The sequence below is a fragment of the Falco cherrug genome, chromosome 11 (genome assembly GCF_023634085.1).
Source record: "Falco cherrug isolate bFalChe1 chromosome 11, bFalChe1.pri, whole genome shotgun sequence".
NCBI classification, from domain to species: Eukaryota; Metazoa; Chordata; class Aves; order Falconiformes; family Falconidae; genus Falco; species Falco cherrug.
The window spans coordinates 4,814,436-4,838,222 of NC_073707.1; the positions used below are offsets into that span (position 1 = coordinate 4,814,436).

Here is a 23,787-nt window from a genome sequence, read left to right on the forward strand (position 1 = left end):
TTTGCAAAGGACGGTGTAACTGGTGGGTACAGTCCGTGTAGGAGGGCTCCTGAAAAATGCCCCAGAGGGGAGTAACTTGAAAAGCCCAAAGAGGAAGCCCTGTGAGAGGTGCTGTAGGACAGTTGGGGTGGGGGAGGCAGAGGTAGTTAAGATTGGAAGTGGAACCCCCCACGCATGGAGTCTACAAATTCCCATAGCATGGAAACTAGTTTTTCTAGTTGGTTTAGCAAGATGTTGCTAATGGTGAGTGCCTTTGACATATCTCTGCCAGCAGAACAAGGCATATTGTGCCAGTTTTTGAAGTATCTTTATTTATTACTGTTGCAGAACGGTGTTTCTCCTGTGCCTCCAGGTCAATGTTATCAGTAAGGAGTCTGGTGTAAGCGAGTGATTCTGGAAAGTGGTATGTACAGCTATGTCTGTGTTATTCATTCCTCGTGCTGATCATGGGGATCAAATCTCTGGTTATCCAGACATTCCTGTGCACATGGGCTTGAGTCTTTTGCCCTTTGCTTACAACAGTATTGGTTAAATTCTATGATTTCACTCTTTTTCATATTTTCCTGCCATCTGGGGTGAAAGTGGGCTGTGAGTACTGAACTACACCTGGCTGTGATTGCTGAAATTGGCTTGGGTTTCCTGTTTGAGAAGTGGTCTGATGCAATTCTGAGCTGTTAGGTAGACAACTTGTTTATCACTGATGAGGCAGGTTGAGGAATGATTTGGCAATCCATGCAGACCAGTCTCCATGAGATGTCTGAGTCAATGTGGAAGGCAATCCAGAGAATGGGTCAGTGAGACAAGGCAATAAGCCTCCTGCTTGGTTCTGCCACACAGACCATCGCAAACTACAAGGAACCTGACTGATCTCTTCCGAGATGAAACACTTTCAGATCAGGAATACGACCAGGGTAGTCACTAATTGTCATGACAGCCAACGAAGATGTGAACACACTTGTGGAAATGGTAATTTTTTCCCTTGGTGGACCTCTGAGGTGTTCTATGGCTGGTACTGTGACACCAGGTCCTTGAAGGTGATGGGAAAGAAGAGTGATCATCCTGTGGAGAAAGCTGCCAGCCCTTGCAATTCCCCCTGATGCTAGGGTTAGGTTAACAAGGTGTATGGCAAATTGCTGAATATCTCTAGGTAGTAATTGATGGGAGAATTGTAGTACAAGGCACTGCACCAGCTGGAACCAAAGTAGGACGGTGGCAGTGAACTGTGGTATTCACAGCTCTGTGAGCTGCCGCTCCCCACCCCAGATTCTGGTGTTTCGGTCGGCCTACTTGCAATGAAATCCATACCAGTCCATCTCCAAATCTTTGGCCTGGGCATGCCTACACATGTTGTCATTATAGAGTCCCAGTATAACACACTAGAGAAGTGAATTGGTGGTGTGCAGCCCAATTAAAGCGGGGAAGTGTGGTGTACATGATATAAAACACTGGCTTAAATGGTTGTTATCTTTCCATTCTCAGCTATACCTATCTTCTGCTATAGACAGGAGGGGAGAAGTAAGTTTTTTCAATTTTTTGCCTTGTTATTATGAGGTAGGAGACCTCTAAGAAACAGAACTTTGCGGTATGTATTTGGAAAATATGTGCTAACAAAATTAAAAATTATAGCAATAGGTATAATTTTTCAGACTGCAGAGTTTCTCTTTGCCAAGATGAAGAATTTGAACAGGAAGAAGCTTTTCCAGCTGCTGTTTTTCTTGGTTGGGCAAGCCTTTTCCAAAGAACTTTCCTCCACCCTCATTCAGGGGGTGGTTAAAGAAGGACATGACATTGTAGTGTAGTAAAAGCGTAATCCTAATTGTCCCATTCGGGCCAAGAGGAGAACATGGTGTCAGTTATCTGTAGTATTAGTTGAGTGGATGAGTTATACCTCATTATCAGATTTTATCTCACAAGGATAAAATTGTACTTTGTCCTGACGCTGCATCCTTTCAAAAGCAACAGCTGACTTTCATGTCTAACAACATTATTCTTCTAGCTTTGTTCTCTGAACTTCCTCCTCCTGCAAACGATTCAACCATGCTGCCTGGATGGTCAGAAGGTTTGCCTTCATGGGAGCCAAGGAAATTCAGAGGTCTTTGTGGACAGCTGTGAAGGACGTTCTGAGTCTGTGTGTGATGGGTCAGATAACCATCCATTCTCTCAGATTCACCGCACACCACGTCTCAAGGATGTTCCGTGTGTTCCAGCTGCTGAGCGTTTGTGCAAATGCTTGAGTGTGTAGGACAGAGGCTCAGCTCAGTAAGGCACTTCTGATTTGTGCTCTGGCTGGTTGGGGGAATCGCATCATCTGTTCTTGAGCTGTCCTCTGCCAGATGATTCGGTGAGCGCAGAGGGCAGAGCTGTCATCTTCTAGCTTGTAAAAGTGCAGTGTTGTCCCTTCTTGTCCCTTCTCCTGCTTCTGGTGGAACTGAAGGTGGAACAGAGGTACTGGGTATGTGGACACTTAAACATGCAGAACCTTCAGTGCCTTTTCATTACCGGATTGTTTCAGTGCAGTAAATTACATGCATTTTGTGTGAGCAATAAAAGTCAGCAATATGCGGCAAAGCGTAAACAGCAGGGTGTTGACACTTCTAAAAACTTTACTATATCTGTAATTATTGCTTCCTTTCTCTGATTGTTATCATATGTTGCTTTTAAAGTGATCACATCAGATTTGTTTTCCAACCTAGCAACAGCTGCTTTTTTGCACAAGAAAATTTTTGTGCTCTTTTTAGATGTTAAAGCAAGTGATTGAAATGAAGATTACTCTGAAGTGTCTGCACTTTAAAGGATGTTAAACCTTATTAGCACTTAAGCTGCAAATAAAATCAACTGTTCCATTTTCATTGCCTATGGAAGTGCAATGCAAATGGTAGGCAAAACAGGATACTGAAACATCCATTTCAGTAATGAAAGCACTTCAGTTTGTTTGAATCACAACTGTATTACGAATGGAGTTATCTAAAATGATGCGTATTCTTCTGCAACTTTCCTGATTTTTTGTAGACATGAGATTCTTCAGCTCGATTTCACTTCTTAAGGAGAAGAAATAATGGGACATTTTTAAAACTTTGTGTCTTTTTTTCTTTTTAAGAGATGAGAATGTTGCTAGTCAGGAATTACTCATTGAATTTGTGAGTTGCTTCTTTCTGTGGGTGAGAGTGATGAAGCTGCTCCCAGTTGAAAGGGCTATTCTACATTATTTATGTGTTTTGTTAATATAAAAGTCATATGCTCTGCTAATACTTTGGTTTTCAAATTGTTGTGAAAAAGTTCTCAGAAACAAGGTGGCTCTTTGCATTTCTTGTGCTATCGGCCTCCAATCCTTTCCTGGAGAAATCCAAGTATTTCTCTCATTTCTGTTGCCTCTTATCCTGAATAGCAGGCTCTAGTGCGATGTTGTCCCTCGCCGTGACTGGTGGTGTTTGTCCAGGGCTGGACCCTTTTGGGAAGAGCTGTCCTGGCCCCTTTCTTGTCAGCCAGCCTTGGCGGCTACTTCTGGACAGGCTGGGAATCTGGGGGGTGCAATACTCCGTACGGGCAGAGCTCTGCTCCTCGCAGGCTGAAGTTCCTACAGTGTTTGGCTCTTTGTGTTACTGAGGGACAGGCTTACTGGTTGGGGATGTTTGGGTGGTCTTCAGCCTGTTTGGCCATTGGCAGCACCTTGCCTCCGTGCTGGATCTCAGCGTGCGGGTGGAGCGTCCGTGCCCCCTCTCCCATCCCGTAGTGCCCTGACTCTTCCTACCAGTTGTCTGTACGTACCAGAGAGACTTAACTGAACGAAGACCTGAAATGTTCGTTATTCAAAGCAAAGTGTGAGATTTGTTGCCTGTATCTCAGTGGCAGGTTAATGGAATGGTACCTTCCTCAGCAGCGTTCTCCCCTGCAAATGGGGTTAGCCCCCCCCCCCCCCGTTAGCCCCCAGCCCAGCGTGCCTCTGGCTCGGGGTGCCCCGAGCGTGCGGCTGGGGGATCTTGTGTTCCTGTGTTGGGGTGGGGGCAACGGACAGCCGCTCTGTGAGCTACCTGCCCTTCAGCTCGGTCAGCGAGGGATTTGACGTAAATATTCCTTTGAAGCTTCCAACCCCGAGCGCCCTGTTCATGCTGGAAAAATGTGCCGGGGGTTGACTTTTTTTTTTTTTAATAACCCCGAAAGTCCGGCGGAGCTGCCCGGCCGGTGCCGCAGGGAGGAGCGGGCCACGGCAGCCCTGCGGGCGGCGCGGGACCGGGGACGGTGTGTTCGGGCGAAGGGGCCGGTCGCCCCCGCCGCGCCTCCGTCTCCCGGCGGGCCCAGGACCCCCGCGCTCCCCCAGGCACGGGGACTCCGCGGCGGCCCCGCTCCCGGCCCCCGAGGCCCCGCCCCCCAGCCCCGGACAGCCAATGGCGGCGCGGGGCGGGGCGGTGGCGGCGCGGGGCCGGGGCTCGTGCGGCGGCGCGCGGCGCGCTGGCCCTCGGCGGTGAGGTGAGGTGAGGCGCGGCGGGGCCCGCGGCTCCGGGCCGCCCCGACAGCCGGCCCTGCAGGCCGGGCGCTGAGGGGGGTCCCCAGCCCCCGGGCGGGCCTTGGAGCGGGGCTGCCGGCCGGCGGTGACCCAGGCCCGGCGGCGCGGCGGGGCCCGGCGCGGCTCGGCCCGCCTGCGCGTCTGGCGCTTCCGCCGCCCGCGGCCGCTGTCGGGCGCTGCGGCCCCGGGCGGAGGCTTTCGCGTAGGAGCCCGGCCGGGGCAGGGGCCCTCCCCGCGCCCCTGGGGGGGGCGCGGTCCCCGCTCTTGCCGCCCTGAGGACGCGGCGGGCTGTGGCTGGCGGGGGGCTGCGGAGCTCCTGCTCGGCGCGCTGCCGAGGGCCTGGCCGGGGCGGCTGCCTTCTCGGGCGGGGAGCGTCTGGGCACTTGCGGCCGGCCCGGCCCCTGCCCCTGCGAGGGACGCCCGGAGCTCGCCGAGGCTGCGAGGGGCTGCTGCTGCATCGCCCTCGCTCCCTGTTGGCAGGTAAAGCGCTCCTGAAGCCGCGCTCATCCGCTGCGGTCCTTCATCCTCCATCCAGGCAAGCGGCAGGGAGCCCCGAGCCCCCCCTTGTGCTGCCGGCGGGGTCGGCGTTTGTAAGGGGAGCGGGGGCCCGGCGGGGGCGGCTCTGGCTGCGGCTGGACGCTTATCGTCGCTTCATCCCCCTTCGTTGTAGTTGTGGGATTCCTGATGTGTCGGTTGGTGCCATTTTGGTGTAGTGATGCTAATGGGGTGTTACTGCCTGGTGAAAAATAAGAGTAAAGTTCGCTTCTGGTGGATTGAAGGGACCTGGTTTGAGAGCTCCTGCTGAGACCGCTCCCTCGCTGCTCTGTGCAGGCTCCCACTGAGTGCAGGTGGTGGGGATCCCTTCCTATGGGAGGCACGGATCAACCTGCTCACACCGGGGAGCTGGGAGACTGGTGTTACTTCAGACCAGCCTTCTGCACAGGCAGGGGATGGAGCATCGTGGTGACTTTGTGACTGACCAACAGACACTGTAGTCGGAGGAGTTCCTTTGAAAGCCCGTGGTATCTTGAGCGGGCATACCCTCAGGTGGAAGCTGCCTTTCCAGGTTTGCTGCTAGCTGAAAACTACTGGTTTGCTTCTGAAAAATAAGTTTATTGCATCCAAGTAGAAGATAAAATTCATTGTGATTTCGAAGTTATTTCAAAAAGGCAATAAAAAGTACATAGCTACTTAAAGTTTGTAAATTTTTGTACCATTTGCTCCTTCAGTTGGGGCTGAGAGCGATGGTCGTTCTGTTACTGTTCTTCAGGAAGCTTGTTTAGCTTTGGTGCCTGGTCCCGCTTTATAGGACATTATCAGGATAAACACTTAGTGCAAAGAAGTTTTGGGTGGGTGAATGCAAGGAAGAAGATTTTTTCCTTAGAACTGCTAATATTGTGGTAACATTGCATTATAGTTTTGCGTTCATGAGAGGGTAAATGAGACCTTGTTCAGCTTGCCTGGCGTGGGAGGCTTTCGGTGCTGTTGGACACTTTCTCTGCTTTGCCCGCAGAGCCTCTCTTCCTGGTGCTTGCAGCCTGTCAGGCTTCACTCTTTCGTTTTCCTCCACGTTCCATTTAGTCAGCCACTTTAACTGAAATACTTCCTCAGTCATGGCACAACTGTTTTTGTTAAAAAATGTCATTTATAGTCAGCTTACGTAAAACATGATGCGTTTCTATGATTGGTGGTGAAACTGGAAATAGTGATTGGCTTGGTTAGTACTTCTCACACTTCTGGTTTTTGAGGCAATTGGAGCAGGTCGGGCTATTTGGGAATTTTTAATAATTGTAATGGCTTTAATAGTGTGCACCGGAGAGGAATTGGATGTGGCGTGGAGAAATGCTTTCAACTGCAGTACAGCGGGCAGGGCCCTGCTTTTCTAGGGAAACATGGATTGCTTCTGCATGTTGTGTTTTCTGCCTAGGTGCTTGTTAGACCTTTAAAATATCAGTATATGCTGGCTGGAGACTAGTCTAGTGGTAAGTATTTTTAGGAAAGCGTCCTTAGCCCCCCTGGGTTCACTCTTCCTGTTTAGACCTGTAAGGAAGGACTTTGACATCTGCAGTTTCTGTTTGATGTGACTTTGGTCTCTCCTTGCGGGTATCTAAAGCTAGTAGAAATACCCAAGATCTCCTCGTTTAGCCTGGAGTTGGCTGGCCTGCCTGCCTTGCCTTTGGGAACTCGCTGGCTTCTGCTAGAGGTGAGGCTGCCAAAGCCTCTCTGCCATGAGGCTGCTCCGTGTGCTACCTTGGCTGTCACTGCTCATGTCTTTTTCCTTTTGAGTAACTGCAGCGTCTGTCCCTTCTAGTAGCTCTTTATTCAGAATGGGATGAGTGTGTTCATGGAGTACTAATTGTAAGAGCAGTTGTGTAATAAATAGCCTTGTGAAAAGTGTAACTGATTCTGAGCAGCTTCAGTTCCATCTGAATGGTAGTAGCAAAATTTTACCATGTGGTTAAGTTACAAGGACACAGTATCAAGGCGGTATAGATGACACAGAGCTATGGTTTCTCTTCAGATTAGCAGTTAGAGGTGTAACCTGGGCAGCTGGCCCTGCTGATTTTTGCTGTTGCAGTGATTTTAAAAGTTTTTCTCCTTTGCTGCATGGCCACGCAAACTGGGAAGTTCAGTGAAAAGATGTGCGCAAAACAGTCTTAAGAAAGAAAATTTCTGCTAATTTGTTACCTTAAAACTGGTAGGTTAGGCACTGGGCAGCGTACACACACTTCTAAGGTTGTGATCATCCTTCTCACACTTTCTCGTTTTGTGTGTTGTCAGTTGGGAAACTGGAGGTGTCTCTGCAGTGGTCTTGAGCTCCATCATGGCTCTGCAGCACTCACAAGGGCTCTGAGAGACACCTAAGCCAAACAAGCCTTGTAGTGTAATTAGGAAGGAGGCAGCTGCCTCCTCTCCTGTGACAAGTTTATCTGTGCAGGTGTCTGCAAGTATAAAAAGAAAAAAACCCATAAAGCTGAAATCCACTGTTCTGCAAGCCAGGAAGATGTTTGACCAGTCTCAGTGGGTACAAAGATTAATACCTACCCCGCGCCCCCCCCCGCCCCTAATTTTTGACTACATGTGTGGTTGGCTCCACTTAGATTCACAGTGCGGACTGCCTGCCTACTCAAAGCGTAGAGGGACAAAGGAATGTTTTCATGATCTGCCTCACTCCTTTTTAGACAAAACACGTTTATTATGAAACAGTAGTCTAACACTTCATTGAATTTTTTGTAGTGTGGTGGCCATGCCAAGGCTGTCCCAGTATCAGTATCCCCGTACTTTTGGTAGTTCACATGGAGTGTGATATTTGGGAAATGCAACCGAAAGCACTGAGGAGCCTGTATGTTTCTGCATGTATTTCTGCTGAGTGCCTTGCACGCTGTTGCCAAATACTTTATGCCAGTGGCTTTGTTGGGCACATTGCATCCTGAGCACACGTGCCTCACATTCATGTCGACCCTGCTGCAATCCCTGTGCAAATATTGCCACTGTTCCTGTGGCGCGGAGGGCTGGGGAGGCATGCAAGTCTTTTTCCCCTGTGTCAAATTAAAACATTTGCTTTTCAACGACTGCCACTGAACCATGAAAGTAAGGATCAAGATACAAGAGTCAGCCTACTTGAACTAGTGTAGATTTCTGTAATTGAGATTTTTGTCCACTGACTTAATCTGGGTACAGTGTGGGTTTGCTAATAAGGTGAAGAACTGTTATCTGCTGCAGAAATCTGCATTATGAAGGCTCTGAGCAGCCAGCATTGGTTGGCATAGTTACAGTTTTGCATGAGTCGTCATTTTGGGGGATGAAGAAAGTTAATTGTTCCTGTTATCTTGGGGTGTGGTCCGATGTTGTAGCAAAGTCAACAGGATGGCTAGGTACCAGTGAGAGGCAGAGTCCTGCCTGACCCTTCGCTGCCTGCGGCTTTTCTTGTGCTGTCAGCAGCACTCGTGCTGCTTGTGGTGTCCTTGGTTAGTGAGCTAAATTGGCAGAAAAATTAATTGGAAATTAAAATGTCAATATGATAGTGGGTAGAGGGCACAGGTTTGAGTATCCTGTTTCCTAGCCATGTTTTGGGATAGTTGTGTTTTTTAGGGTGGGTTTTTTTTCCTCCACTTATTTTTCTTCCCAGTAGCTGGATTTTTGACCTGAGTTTCATCAACTTTTTCATTGGTTTTAATAGCGGGAGGAAGAGCATTAAATAAGGACTTGGCGTGTGATTGTGCTTTAGTGGGTATTATTTTCATATGGGGTGTCAGTGGAAAACTTTCAGGCGGTAACCTTCTATTTTCTTCCAGGTTTCTTTAGACCCTGCTCAGTGCTGAAAGATGGGAGAGATAGAAGGAACGTACAGAGTCTTGCAGACTCCTGGCTCTCGTTTGGGTGTCCAGAAAAATGCGGGAGTGAGTACCTTGGAGCCGGGACAGAACCTCTCTACTGCAGTGGCATCATCTCCTGCCAAAATGCACGAGCGGGACCTACCGATCAAAATAAAGATGTTGGACAACACGGTGGAAGTACTTGACATTGAGGTAAGAGAGGTTTAAACCTGCTATCAAGTACACTTAGCCTCCAATAATGTAAAGCTCATAGGATGTGCTACTGTACAGAGGCGATATTTGAATAAAGATTCCTGTAGGGATTTTACCTACTTAGAAGTAGTTAAATAAGTAGCACATCTTGCTGTTTTAAAATCTTTTAAGTATAACAGATGTTTTGTGTTTTTAACAGCCTTTAAATACAAGCACATACTGTAACAAGCAGCTTTAACTGTTATTTGCTTTGGGGGAACACCAACTGTCTTCTGCCAAAGTGTTCTTGCTTCCTGAGCCACTTGCAGCTTTGTTGATTTGGCAGCTGGGACAGCAGAGGAGCTTTCTTTTAGTTACTATTTTTTATTAATTATTTTAATGGCTTCTTCACTCCTCTTCAACTGAACTAGCTCCTGTTTAAAGTTTTTGCTTGTTGCCTCACTTTGGGAGGAAGGCACCAGAGGAGTAGTGATGTTTCTGAAAATTTCTATTAAAACTCTGCTTGCTGGGCTATTGGGGAAAAAATCAGCCTTAAGAAATACAAACTGTGCTCATATTGCGGTGGTTCTGTTTTTAAACAAAAAAATATTTTTGTTCTTCAGATTCTTGTTTCATTCTCAGCATTAACCTCAGATTTTAGTTTTAGCTTGGCTAAAGACCTGTTGTTACAAAACAGACTTGTTCTGGTGAAGATATTCAGCTATCAGATATTCTGCGTTAGTATCAGACTGACTTTAAATTAGCACTTGTAGCCTTAGTTTGTTGCACAGATGTAAACAGGTTTTTCCAAGTAGAGTAAAAAAGATATGGATCTTTGAAGAAATAGTGGCTTTTGGGAATGTCTTCTATAGATTGCTGTCCAGCTGTTCAACACTCAAACATGAAATCTAATTTTGTAAAATTTTTTTTTTGGTTCAGTGTGAGGCTGTGCCTATATCCTCCCACCTGAGGACACAGAGGGTACAGCAAACCCATCCACCCCTCATTTACTGCATACAACCCACATCTGATGACTTTGATTCTTTTGATGTGTGATTTTTTTTTTGTTTGGTTTTTTTTTCAAGTTGGTGTAGACATTGGTGCTTTTGTGATTTGATTTTAAAAAAGAAGAAAAAGCGCTAAGCAACTGCCCCAACTCTATAATTTTCAAAATTGATGCAAGTCTACTGTAAACTGTTAAAATCAAGAAAGAATTTCTAACTCCTGGTCTCTGCTTTATTACATGAAGTTAATGACTGGAAATCTCCTGTATAGCCTAAAGCATAGATGTTTTCCTTCTCTTCCTTGTCATATCTGTACCAACTCTGCCTGCTCTTCTCATGCAAATCTTCCAGTTTCCTCAGTAACCTTACCCTCTTCATCTTTATAACTCTTATCTGGCTCTTTCTGACACAGTCAAAGCCTATTTTATTGTCTTTGATCTACTGCTGAAGGAAAATGCTTTGTCTACACTTGCCTCAGAAACCTTTTCAGCCTTCAGACTTGCTGATGCTCAGGTGGCCCTGCGGTCCTGTCCTGGAGCTCTGCGCTAGCATCTCTGCTGTTCTCTAACCTCTGAGCACCTTCCCTTGGTTCCCCTTAGTTCTTGCCTGTGCTCGGTATGGTTCACTACTTCCACAATACCTTGTTTTTTGAAACTGTCTTGACCTGGTTCTCCTTCATGTGCTGGAACAGTCTGGGCTATAGATCCTCCCAGTTATCTTCATTGCTCTCTGGCTTCCATTGCAGGTCCAGTTTAGTTCCGTCCTTAACCCCTTGTCTTGCCCTATAGGACTTTGTTGTTAAGTCTTACCATTGAATGTAAATTCAGCTGTGGCTTGTTCTTCACGATGTCTAAACTCTGGATTGTCTCTCAGCTCTAAATAAAATCAGCCTTTGCCTGGTGAAACTTGGTTTTCATATTTATGTGTCAACATCAAGCTTCGCATGTATAAAACATAAATTCCTCATGCTAGTTTTTTGGCTGCTGTGAGTCATACTCCAGTCTCCCCTGTCTGACCAATAATGTGGTTTATATTCACCTCTGATTCCTTCACTTCCTTTAGCAGGCCACCCTGTGCAGGCGTGCTTGCAATCTCTAGGGTGGTACTATTTAACTAAACAGCTAAAACTGATCCCATCCCAGGACCACCTCATTTCACACCTTTGTTGTTGCAGTCACCTTGTCGGCTTCAGCCTCTCTAGTCCTGCTCTGTATGTACCTGTTTTGCATGTTGCAGTGAGTATCAACCCACTCAGTTGTTCCTAGCAGCTGCTACTGCCTGACCATTTTTTGTTTCACTTCACTGGCTCCCTCTCTTTGTAGCTTCAAATGTAGGTTGCTTACCTCCGCTTTCAAGGTCCTTCAGGGCCCTGTCTGTAGTCTCCTGCAAGAAGGTACTCGGCTCCATCCCCTAAGTGGGCCACAGTGCAGTACCATTGTAGGTGGTTTTTTTCCCATCACAATAGAGGTTCCCTTAATCAGGAGCTATCTTAGTTTTCTCTTTTTACCTGGAAAGCTCTCTTGGGTTGTGACATCCACGGAAACACCTGAATTTGGGCATCTAGCATGCTGAGGCCATAGTTAATATCATACTGTTCTTCTTTACAAGGTCATTCGGAACTGAACAACTTGGAAACTTTTGCCTGGTGTTGTAAGCGGTGAGAAGGGGTCATCCTTTGTTCATTTGCACAGCATCGAGCACAAAACGGTCCATAGTCAGCAACTCTGATGTTGCTAATGCCAATACACTGCCTACATTGCCTTTCATTTTTGTCTAAAGAGGTAGCAAATGATAGCAAACAGGGATGAGGTATTAAATTGTAACCCTCTGCCTCCTAAGTTCGGTGGACTGCTGGGATAGCAGTAACTGCTGACTGCTGTTTGTGATGGAAAATTGAAATTTTTCACTTGGGGATTGTGGGAGAGAATTAGGAAGAGTCAGCCACATTTACTGAATAGGTGTGGGCTAGCACAGATGTTCTTGGGTTTTTTTAAAACACAATGGGAGAAATTAGTGATTAAGCAGCTGTCCTAGAGGGATTGAGGCTCTGATTGTAGTGCTGCTTGCCCACTCCTCTTTGCTTTTGCATTATTTTTTTTCCACTGGGTGTGGAAATGAGGTGGTGGTGTCATTATGTGTTTCGTAGGGCTTGTGTGTATTGATTCAGGTCAGTAATAATTCTACAGTGTAGTGGGACACTGAAGCCTTTCTCATAGGTGCTGTTGGCACTGTCTTCTGGAGATGTCGCTTATGGCAAAAGTGTTTGGGGTTTTTTTTTTCCTCTATTCAGATAATTTTCCCTTCTTTCTGTTAGGAACTATGGTAAATACCCTTTTACTGAGAAAAGTGGTGTGTTGGTGGAAGAGACTGACTAGGCACAGTGGTCAGCTTCTGGAGAGGGGTCTTCTCTGTGCAGCATGGTAGAGAAGCTGATGCAGGAGCCCTGTTTACTGCCTTGCTTCTGGTGCTGTCTAAAATGAGCCACATCAGCAATTTTAACTGTATGGGATAAACAGAGTTGCTGCAATGATGATATAATCCATGCAGCTTTTCCTCGTTATCCCCTCCTTTCTCCAAGATGCATTTAAAACACTTGCTTGTCTCCCAGCAGGTGTTGGTGGATACTCCCATTTGATAGCTCTTCCCCATCACTTGAGTTTTTTAATTTGCCAAAGAGCAAGAAAAGGACTGACAAAGTGGCATAACAGATGGGACAAGAACACAATAGGAAAGGACAACCTTTCCTTCATGTTATTGTAGTATTTAGAACAGTGTGTTAAAAGGTCATTATGGTGACATTCCACTGCCTTTAGTCTAAAATCCACTGTCTCTGTCTGCTCTCACCATTTGTACTGTAAGTTTCCTTTCTAACTATGAATCGCGTTAATCAGTAAGAGTGAGCTGTTCTTTAAAGTATGCTGGGGCAGAGCTCTTCTCCAGGGAATCTATTTTGAGTGTTAGGGGATAGAGTAATGCTCAAATGTTTTCTAGGATTTAAAAAATTGAAAATTGGGTGTTTATGGTTTCTCCTTTTCCTCCCAAAACAGAAAAGAGAATGAAACATATCCATCCAAAGCTAGGCTGGAATATTAATTATTTTAATGAGATGTGGGGTTTCCCTTTTTATAGGCAGCTTGTTTAGTCAGTTCAAATCTTGCATGTGCCATATCACGGAGTATCTGTCCTATTCCCTCCAAGCTAAGTCTGTCCAAATGGGTGGTTTTGCAGACTACTAGCTGAATGATTGGAAAATTCAATTTAATTCAAACCGTGGGCACACTTAAAAGTAATCAGGGTTTTACAATAGAAGTTCTGCCAGCTTTCCTGATTTTCTTAAGAGGTTAAGCATGGAGGCCTTTGATCAGCGTAAAAATATTGCAGACTGTTAAGTGGAAGGGCCTAGGCTGGGTTTAATTTGCCAAAAAGACCATTTGGAGAAATTGTGCTTGTCTGGTGCTGGTTATGGAAGACAATAAAAGGTGCTGCAAGAAAGGATAACTTAAGCTATAGGAATTTAGGGTATAGGAAGTTTTGATTTACACTTACTGAAAGCTTTTGCATTCATTTGTGGTAGAGTTGGAAGCGGAGCATGTTACAGCAACAAACATATGGGCTGTCAAAGACATGGAGTACAGCATGAGTGCCTGGGTTAGAGGAAACAAGGGGTCTTTTTGCATGACTTAGTTGGAAGAAGAGTGATACTGAGTAGGTGAGAGTCTGGTGCTGTCTTAAAATCCCAGTAAGTGAAATCATGGTTTAGTCAATAAGAAAGGGGTCAGACTTGTCGCATCCTCCAGCTGCTTTCTCCGATGCAATACTTTTTTGGGGGTCTGTAGGCAAGCAGACTGTAAGGTCTGCCTCTCTGACCCCGATTTCTCTTTGCACTAGCTTGTAAGACGTTTAATGGAATTGCTGCCATAATGTGATGTTTAATATTTGGTCCGTATGTTGTTTCTTATGTAGGAAAGGTGTGCTTACTTTCTTACATGAATTATGCTCTATGCTCTGAGAAAGTGCCCCAGAAAGAGAAGTTTAGATTCTCATGCTTCAGGTTTATCAGACTCTGTCTGGGGAGAACTTGACACTTCTTCAGTTGTGTGTACTTCCTCTTCTCCTTCTGTTTGAACATAAAATATAATTTGAGAGTGTGAAATACTTAGGTGTTATGTTATAGTTGAACTTTTATCTATTTTTACCTACAGGAGAATGAATTATGTAGAACTGTTATAGCCATCATAAAATAATAGCACAGTTAGTGCTCAGCAAAACCAGGTGGGTCTGCCTGCCTGCTCTACTCAGTGCAAAAACTTAAAACTAGAATATTCTCTTTCATGCTATTGTTTGTTGGGTTGCTTTGAGTACACAAGTCTATGAGTTTTGTGGTTTTTTTAAAAAAAAATGAAGTAACTTGTGTCTCAATAAAACATAAGTCTTGGTATTATGCACGCGTTAATAGTACGAGTTAGCTTTGTTGGTTTGCATTTGCCTTAGATTTGAGCTAACTTGTGTTTCTTGTGCTGGGATTTCAGTTTTGTCTTGCAGTCTTACCATGCTCTGAAGTATTGTTTAAGGCTTTGTGGGTTAGGCGAGTGCAGATGTTCTGGTGCCTTGGAGTGTGAAGCTGGGCCTTAGGAAAATGCTTCGTTTTGTTGGGATTTTTCCTGTTTTCTGTATTTCTACCAGACCTGTTCCCTTGTGCATGACTCGCTTTCTTGAAGGTTGCTGTATCTGTTCTCATTTTCTTACCAAGGACGTGAAAGACAGAGCATGTTCCTCATCCCTGTGGCACTTCGCAGTGTGTCCCTCTCCCTCTAGCACTGGTGGGCTGCCTGGGAGGGAAGTGCTTGACTCCACTGCTGTTTGTCAGAAAAGGCTAGTCAAAAAAAGATTACGCTTTCTCCCCTCCTCCCTGTATTTATTAGGTATCGTCCTCTCCATGCTCGTGTCTATTTTGGACTTTACTGATGTATCCTGTAACACTTACTATTATATTACTACAAAATTTAAGTGACTTAATCTGTCCTAAGTTGAAAACAGTTAATTGATGATTACTCAGTCCAATATTGGTACTGTCTTTGCTGGCAACCTTTATGACTCTTCCTTGGTTTATTTAAATTTACAAATTGCGTTATTAAAATTGCAAAATTACTTTAGATCCTTATGCTTAGAATAGAATAGAGTAACTATGTTTAGTTGTTCTGGTTTCTGTGCAGTTTGCAGGCATCTGTAATTGAAAAGGTGTCATGAAAATGGCACCTCTTCAGGTGCTCATTGTTTCCGACCAGCCATTAGAGCCTGTGACCATGAGTCACTGTAGTCAAGGGTCCTGAAATCAGGAGCTGGGCTAGGAGCGCAGGAGGGATTTCGGGACAGCTGAAGAAGCAATCTGACAGCTTGTACGTGTGTCGTGACTTCCTGCAGTTTGGAGAGTGTTTTTGGCTCATGCATACTGGAAAATGCTGCTTATCTGTAACTTCTTATGGTAGTGTTAGTACCTGTAAGAACTTTGTTGGGGCTCAAGCTGAAATTATGTAGCTTAAAATGCTATTATTGAGCAGTTTTAAGTAAGAAATACACATCTGTTAAAAATGGAGAGCGTGTAGTGGGCACTGCAAAACATTTACTCTGATTTTTCAGAGAGGCCATCCTTACTGCAGGCCATGGCAAACCCTGAGCGCGTCGCCAGTGTTAGCGGCATTACAGATTCTCCGGCAGGACCAGGCAGCCTGCTGCCACCTCTTTGACAGAGCCAGGCTCTGGCATGAGCTGCTCTCCCGCCTCTCCCTCGCTCTCTCTTCAACTGCTTTTTCCCCTCTGTGTTGTAAAAGTATTAACAGCTTAAATATGTGGGAAGTAGGGGGACAGGCTGCTTCTGAATCCTATTAAGCGCTATGCTGAAGGAATCAAGTATTAGTTAGCTTGTGTTTTTCTTCCCTGACTGGGAAGAAATAATCAAAATTCCAGAAAGAATCATAGCCAGATGTTTGTCATTGCTCCGGTTTGACTCTCCTAAATATGGCAAATAAGCTGCCTTAGGACTTATTTTAGTCTGACCTCAGAAGAGAAAGTTAGTAATTCACTATTTAAAATTTGAAGTTATTATAGGGTTTTAAAAAAAAGTAATTGAAGCTTTGCAATTTGTGTACTGTTTAATTCTACTGTATATTTTTTTTAGACCTGTTATTTTGTGTTTGGGGAGTTGCCCTTTTTGATGCTATGTAGGAATGCGGTATTGGGTGGGGAAAGGTAAAATGGCAGCCATTTTATTCATGGACCTTTGGTGTTTGTGTTTTTTGTTGGTATGTTGTTTTGGGTTTTTGTTTTTTGGTGGTTTTTTTGTTGTTTTTTTAAGAGAAGATGTGAACTTAAATTGTATTATAAAAACCATTTACTACTTTAAAGTTTTCTCGACTTTAGGTGTCCCATTATGTGAAAATTGAGTCACGCTGCAGCAAAGGAGAAACGTCTGAATATTCCTGTATGAAAAGTGTATTATATGCACATATTGTAATTTAAAACACAGAAACCATTTAGTAGAATGGTGATCAGGTGTTAGCACAGGCTTTGAAATAGGGATGTAATGGATTGAGTTCGTAACTGTTTGTATAGCTGTGATGTACTATAGTGCCTTCAGCATGTGAAGTACATAGATGAAAAACTCTTGTACGGGTTCAGAAGAGCGAACTGAGGAAGAGAGCCACGTTTGCGTAGCCTAACACTGAGTTGGTATAAAGCCGAACCCTTTTTAACCTCTCTTTTAAGTTATTGTAAGCACACTGAGAATGTTCTGCCTGAAATTGTTCTGTCTGGATGAGATCTGATAAAGTAAACCAATGCATAACATAATGGTCTTGGCATACATGCAGCCGTACAATTCTTGTACTTAATTCCTTTCAGATGCCTTCCAAAGTAACTGGTACACAACCTTGTAAAGAAGAAGCTGTTACCTGTTAGGTTCCTTACTAATTCCAATAATGTGCTGTCATGACTAGTAAAGCAAGGAAATACTGTTAGTTTCTTAAACACTTCTGCAGCATGCAGGCGTTAATTGCTTTTTTTCGTAACCTAGTGACAAACGATAGTGACAATCAGCTGAAATCAGGTCAGTCTTATGCCATTCTATGAAAATAACTGTAAGAAATGCTGTATTCTAAGAAGAGAGAGCCTGAAAGTGAAAAAAAAGAACCCCAAACAACCCACAGCCAGCTAAAGACAGCTACAGAAATACAGCCTGCTACGAAGCAGTTCAGAGAAATTTTGGGTTAGTGCCTACCAAAAAAAGGGACTTGATGTTGAGCAAGGAATGGTGTCTCTTGGTACCCAGCAGAATTCAGAGAAGCACAGCCTTGTGAACATGTATGTAAATAAACAGGATTGCAAAAGCATACCTGTGTCATCTGTTTCTCCTTGCAGCAAAACGCATTTCTGGCAGTGCAATGTTGCCTACTTGTGTAAGAGGGAGACCATGTAAACTGAATATTTAAAAAGCTGTGCTGTGGTGACAATGCCTTGTGTAAAAGATCTGCTTTTCAAGACTGTGATGTTGGATGTGGAGCGGGGGAAGACCCCTCAATCTGACGGAACAGTCGTTCATTAATAAAAATAAGCATTTTAAAAGAAAAGGGAGAAAAAAATCAAAGAGAATTGAGCTGCCAAGTAGTCTATATCATGAGTTCAGAGACACTCCTGGAAGTCTTTGAAAAGCTCCTTAATGTGCTGCTGCCCCGACCTGAGCTGCATGTTTGAAACCCACAGGTACAAAACAGGGAGGTGAAACGCAAGTCAAGCTATCTAAATTGGAGTATATTGCTCTTTCGTAATCTCTTGTCACTTGCGGTAGGACTTGTGATGCCTTTTTGATGTGTTTGTAGCACCATGCTTGGGTTTTGTACACATGCTTCTGTATTTTAGAGCATTTGTGATGGTGAAAGCAGGTTTGAAAACGTTACCTAAGAAGTAATTTCTGCCCAGCCTCACGGCAGAGGAATGAAGTATTTTAACTACTAATGCCTCCTCACTGCTCAGGCCAGCCTTGAGAGGTGATGTTTCCCCGGGTGATCAGAAGCAACGGGAGCTCAGTTTTAAGCTTGCTTTCCCAGCACTGAGATCCAGGCTGATGTTTCACATCTCTGCTATCTGAGGTGCTGCTCTTCTCTGACTGCCCCTAGCAGAAGGCTTGGGCACAGCACCTGGTGGAGCCTGGGCACAAAACACTAAAATTAAAATGCTAAAATACCTATATTGATTTAAAAAAAAGGAAAGAGGGCTTTGTAGAGACTGTTAGAGCTGTCCGATGTGTCTTCAACTGAAATCATGAAGGACAGGCATCACTGTGCCTTGAAACCAGAGATGTAGGAAAGACTCGTGCTGCCAAGGGGGAAGTTAACAAAGCTTTGGCCTTATCTAATCTGACCTGTAGGTATTTATTAACCTATCACCATGGTAATTAACCTCTGCTCAAAGTACAGTGGGGAGTGATGTTAAGGCAGCTGGTACAATTCCAGTTTTGCACAAAACAAAGTTTTGGCTTTTCCTGTAAAAATACCTAATCTGTATAAAGAATCTTTCATGACAGTCTTATTTCTTTGATCTTTTAAACTTGTTTCCTTTGGGCAGGCTTCCTCAAAGCAGTGTGCCAACCTGAAGTGCCGTAAGACGTTGCAGGGAAAGACCAGATCAAATCTGGTTGATGTGGGCATGGATGATGGTTTTGAGGCAAAAGCATAATTAATGGAGAAAGACTTGTAATTTTAGTAACCTTTTTTATGAACAAAGGGATACAAAGTATTGTCTGTATTTAAAAAGACTTAAAAATGTAGATTTTTATTTATATGCATATATGTATGTGTAATGATGCTGTGCAAGTTCCTAGAATACCTACAGTCCAAATAGGTGGTGGCCAGGCACGTTAGAGGGAGTAGGTGTAAGGAAGGTTCAGTGGTTTACACAAGTGCATGGGAAAGTTCAGGGAGAAAAAATGATACCATCAGTCTCCTAACTTCAAGTTTCTTAGCTTTATTACACCGTTGTACGGCTTGCATGAACAAAATAGGTGCTTAGACATTCTGTTTTGAACCTTGCTTTCTTCAAGTAGAAGGCTTTTCTCGAGAATGGTTAGTAATGGCATATAGCCTATTTTGACAGAAAGCCATTTTTATAAGTAGGCACTTGTATCCGACCTTGGTTATTTCAGCTACCTGGTTGTTTAAAGGCGTGAAATAGTGCAGATATTTAATGTAGCATGCTGATGAGGCTGAACCCTTTTGAGTGTGCACTCGATGTTTGAGAAAGACGGTCAGTGTCATGTGGCTCTGGCCCTTTGCAGATTACTTGAAGTAGTGCATGCTGTAAAAGAAGCCCAGTGTCACCATTAGCGCAATTTTCTGGCATTCCTACTGGCGTGATCTTTGCCGCTGCATGGGATCACCCACCCTAAAGCAGCTGCTTTCTCTGATACTGTTGCTGCTGTTGTCTGAATGTTTAATTATTAGCAAGCATTAACTGTCGTGTCTAATAGTCAGGTGGTAGCATCCTGTGAGACTCTTTCCAATGATGTGGTCCAGGTTTTAATTTCGGTGACTTTACCTCTTCCCCAGGTAGTCTAGAGCAGTGTGTGAAGCAGAGGAACAGGGAGGTTCACGTTTGTATTTTTCTCTCTAGGCGATGAAAGCGACAGAATTTCTGCTCAACACCCAGTGTTTTTAATGTGGCTCTTCCATGTGCTCTTTGTATGTGGCACTTGGGGACCACGTGTTGATTGAATGCTTAACTGTGGTGCCGTTTGTTTTTTCTCTGAGCGCAATGTGTTTTGAGTGCTTCAGGTATTTCGATATGAGAGCATGTTCAGAACTTGGGACCGTTTTTGTCTCTACATGTTGTCTACCTAAGTATACATTTCCCAATCTCATTCGCATAATTCCCTCCCTGTTGGGGATCTTTTCCCATGTCAACAAATTATTGTTTTCCTACTTCCAGGCATCCATCAAGTCTAACCACTCTGGAAAAGCATGTTTGTTGGGTAGGGCTGGTTCATTTGGCAGTGAAGTGCTTTAATGCTGCTGGAACCTTTAAATGATCACAGGTTTTAAAGCTAACCTTAATTGAACGAGTCAGAGGCTTACATTTCTGAATAATTTGTCTGGCTGTGGATTATCTTTTTTAAAAAAAAAAAACTAAGAGCAAAAACCCTCTTTAAACCCCCCCTAAAATGCAACAAAACCAACCACTGAAATCTTAGGACAAAAAATCTTGGGAGGGGAGTCTTAGAATATTTTTTAAACAAAACAGTTATATCCAATATGCATAATAATGTAATAAAGTAAATTAAAATGGCTTAGACATTTTTATTTGGTTTCACAACTTCCATGTTTGAGTAAATTGGATTTCAGCACCATGTGAAAATACTGTGAAACAATATTAAAAAAAAAAGAAAGCAAATTTTCAAGGTGTAAACATATGCTGACTGAATTTGTGAAGTAGTTATGAAGCAATTTTCAGGCTGGCGGTGTATTCCCGGAGTTCAGTCTGTGACCATGAAGTCAGGTGGCTGGGGGCAGATGTGGGGGTGTTGCTCTGACGGTGGTGCATCCCAGCAGCTGGGACTGCCCTGCGGGCACAGTGAGGGGCAGGCTGCGGGCACGGGAGACAAGGTCTGGGGGTGGGTTTAGCTTCCTTTGGGGGAGCTGGGGTTCCCCCAGCGCTGGGTAGAAAGGCTGCCACTGCCAGTGGGGGACCCCTGGCATGCTGGCAGCTGGACTATGCTCGCTTGTGTGTGTGTCGGGGAATTTTTTATTTATTTATTTTTTTTTTTAAAAAAAAACAACTTCATATCACCGACTGGAGTAGAAAATGGGAAGAAGTTTCACAAACCTTATGTGCATGCTGGGTTGGCTCCTGTAGCTCTTGACCCAGTTCTGGAAGAAATAGGATTGCTGTCTGCAGTAAGTGGCAGGTAGGGACCACAGCAGAGTGAAGCAGCAGGGAGGACCTTGTACAAGAGAGTCAAATCCCCTGACGTCACAGGCTGTTTGATGCTCTGTAAGTTGTTAAATGCATTGTGAACTCTTTTTGGCATTTTCTTAGTAAAACAACTTGAAATTGGGACCTGTCAGTATGTAAGTGAATAAAACAAATACCTGTATTTAAAATACAGTTTTCTTCATGAAGTATTTAAAGAAAAATTGAAATAATTGAAGCTAAAGGTCATTGTTAAATGTTCAGATAATAAAATGAAATAGTATTTAAGCAGCATTTGACTGAGCATGTGAAACCAGGGTTTGATAATCTGTTCTTCCTAGGTACCCATTTTTGTGGGGAGGCTGGGACTGTTTTCATTTGAGTTACTTGTTCCAATCAAAATTGAAGAAACTAGTAAAGTCCTGAAAAAGATGAGAGTTATTTCTTACTTTTCCAGTCTGTGGATTAAAAACTAGGTATAGAACCATAAGGTCATCTTGTTTTAGCCATTAAAACAAAAAGTTAATGAATGGTGCTCCTTGCCATCCTGTAGTATTTCCTTCTAATAAATGTGATTTAAATGTACACCTTGTATTTTTAAATGCAGTTTTTGTTTATACATGGCATTAATAGTAGTTATTAATGGGGAGTTTTGAAGGTCTTTTTTATGTCTTTTGGACAGAGATCTAACATTACAAAAGGGCTGTAGATAAACAGAACTATAAACTCTGAAATGTTTGTATATTTCTGGTTAAGAAAGGAAATAGCAAGTCTGGTGTAATTACCATGTTTAGTTGCCAGTTGTCTTTTTTTTTTTTTTTTTTTTTTTTTTTAATTTGCCAAAAGCTGAGAAATGACTTTTTCATTAGGAAGACCACTAAAGTGCACCAGAAGAAGAAAAAAAGTTATCTGTGAATGGTGAAGAGGTCTTTATTTAAATCAGTTCAGTTTACTTTCCATGGCAGTGCTTCTCTTTGGCCACTCACAGGCTGCTTCATGTTGGCCACTTGTCAGTGATGATGTCAAATAAAACTTCTCATGCCAATACCCTGTTTACTGCAGGATTTGGTCTCCCAGCAGCTGCAGAATTCTGTAACACCAGCTGACCCTGGATTTTGTGTTTGCTGAAGTTGGGGACTGGTGGCTCCTCTGGCTCTTGCTGCACAAGAGTTTCCATTCTATACCTTTGCTTTTTCCAAACTCGTGGCTTTTGGACTGATTCCCGCCCCGCCCCCCCCCCCCCCCCCCCCCCCCTTCTGCCCTCCAGCTTAACTGCTGCCAAAAGTGGATTTCATTTTTGGAAAGTTTGAGCAAGGGCATTTTGGAATGCCCTTTTGGAATATGGGAATACATTATGAAAATACTAGGTTCTTTTGGTACTTAAGTTAAAATACGTGGAAGCAAAAAGTTAAGATGTTCTGGAAGACATGTTTGGGAGTTTCAGAGGCAGAATTGGTTTTGATAATACTGAACTACAGTCTACTGAAAGTCATAGGCTATGCATTCTTAGTTTGTCTGTCTTCCTAAGCTAAGACGTTATGACAGAGGGAGGGAGGGAGGGAGGATCTGCTGTGTAGGTAGTGATATTTGAGAAAATAGGAAATGACAGTTGTGATGATAAAACAAAGATAACTATTGTTCCGACTTTAAAAAAATCATTTATATTTTACTTTTCTGTCCTAAAAATTGCTAATATTGAATATGTTTACTTTTCTGATGGAGAAAAAAATACATATACCTCCTTCAGTCAAGAAACTTCAGCTTAAAATGCTTGTTCCTATTAATTTCTATTCCTGTCTGATTTTGGCTTAGGACTGAGTGTGGTCTGAAGGTGTTACTCCTGCTTGTGGGCAGGGGATTGCTGTGCAGGTGTTTTGCCAGTGCAGGGCCCTCTGCAGTGTCACTGCCCATCAGGATACCCTGCTTGCATAGCTCTGAGGGATCTTTTCGAGCTTGATCTGAATATACAAATAGATTTGAAAAAATCTATTGTATTTAACAGTCTTCTAATGATGACTTGTTAAAATAGTCTGTAGTCCAGCTACAGCTGTAATTTTGACCCTCCCTAGGGTCACTGGGAAAGCTTTTGTTAGCTGCCTATTTAATTTTTTTACCTTTTTTTTTTTTCTTTTTTATGTGGAATAATTCAGTAATGCCAGTAGTCGTCGTCTTGGCAGAATATAAAGAGTAATTGAGAAGTCTGGAATGGGAAATATGCAGTGTTGCGAATTTGTATTGAAAACAGGACCTTTCTGAAATGTGTTCATGCAGCTTCTTGCCCTGACGTCAAAATTACAGTAATTACTTAATTACTTAAAAGATTTTTCTTTGTGCTGCTTTTATGCAGATTGAAAAATGGCATGGAGCTTCCCACTATATAACTTTCATTTTTGTCAACTTCAAAATGTTAAGCTTTTTGGAATGGGTGGCTATAAATGTAATAAACAATTTGAGGAACTAAATAGCTGTAAGAAGAATTTTCCCACAGCATTTGAGACTTAATAATGGAAGATTGTTCTGTCTCAAGCTTTTGTAACCTATTTTTAAAATAACATAAAATAAAATGGTTACTGTTCTTTTTAAAATGTGGCATTGTTATCGTTGCTTTATGCTTTGAAGGAAGTACTATGAAATGATACTCAGCTTAGAATGAGGTTTTTCTTAACTTGTTATTACAAATGACGCCCAAAATTATAGTTGATAGCCCAGGCAAAATAATTTTGCACTTTCAACATTTAGATGGCACCTTTATCAGTTGCAAAGTGCTCCCAGCTGCAACCATCTTAATTTCTTCGTGTCTAGTTTCTCGTGACGGGAG

The 23,787-nt window shown here is 43.6% G+C and overlaps 1 protein-coding gene across 11 annotated transcripts in view; it reads left to right on the top strand.

Annotated features, from left to right (window-relative positions):
• The first annotated feature begins 4,389 nt into the window (after window positions 1-4,389).
• FARP2 (FERM, ARH/RhoGEF and pleckstrin domain protein 2) overlaps window positions 4,390-23,787 on the top strand; it is an 81,329-nt gene continuing 61,931 nt past the window's right edge. For 10 of the 11 annotated variants that reach the window (XR_008734357.1, XM_055723169.1, XM_055723173.1 and 7 more), the window contains exons 1-2: window positions 4,471-4,981; window positions 8,797-9,030. Coding sequence is in view for 10 of the 11 variants with exons in the window: in XM_055723169.1 (XP_055579144.1) it covers window positions 8,827-9,030 (204 nt within the window). In the remaining variant the exon portion in view is untranslated. The other variant, XM_055723170.1, reaches the window with a different exon arrangement.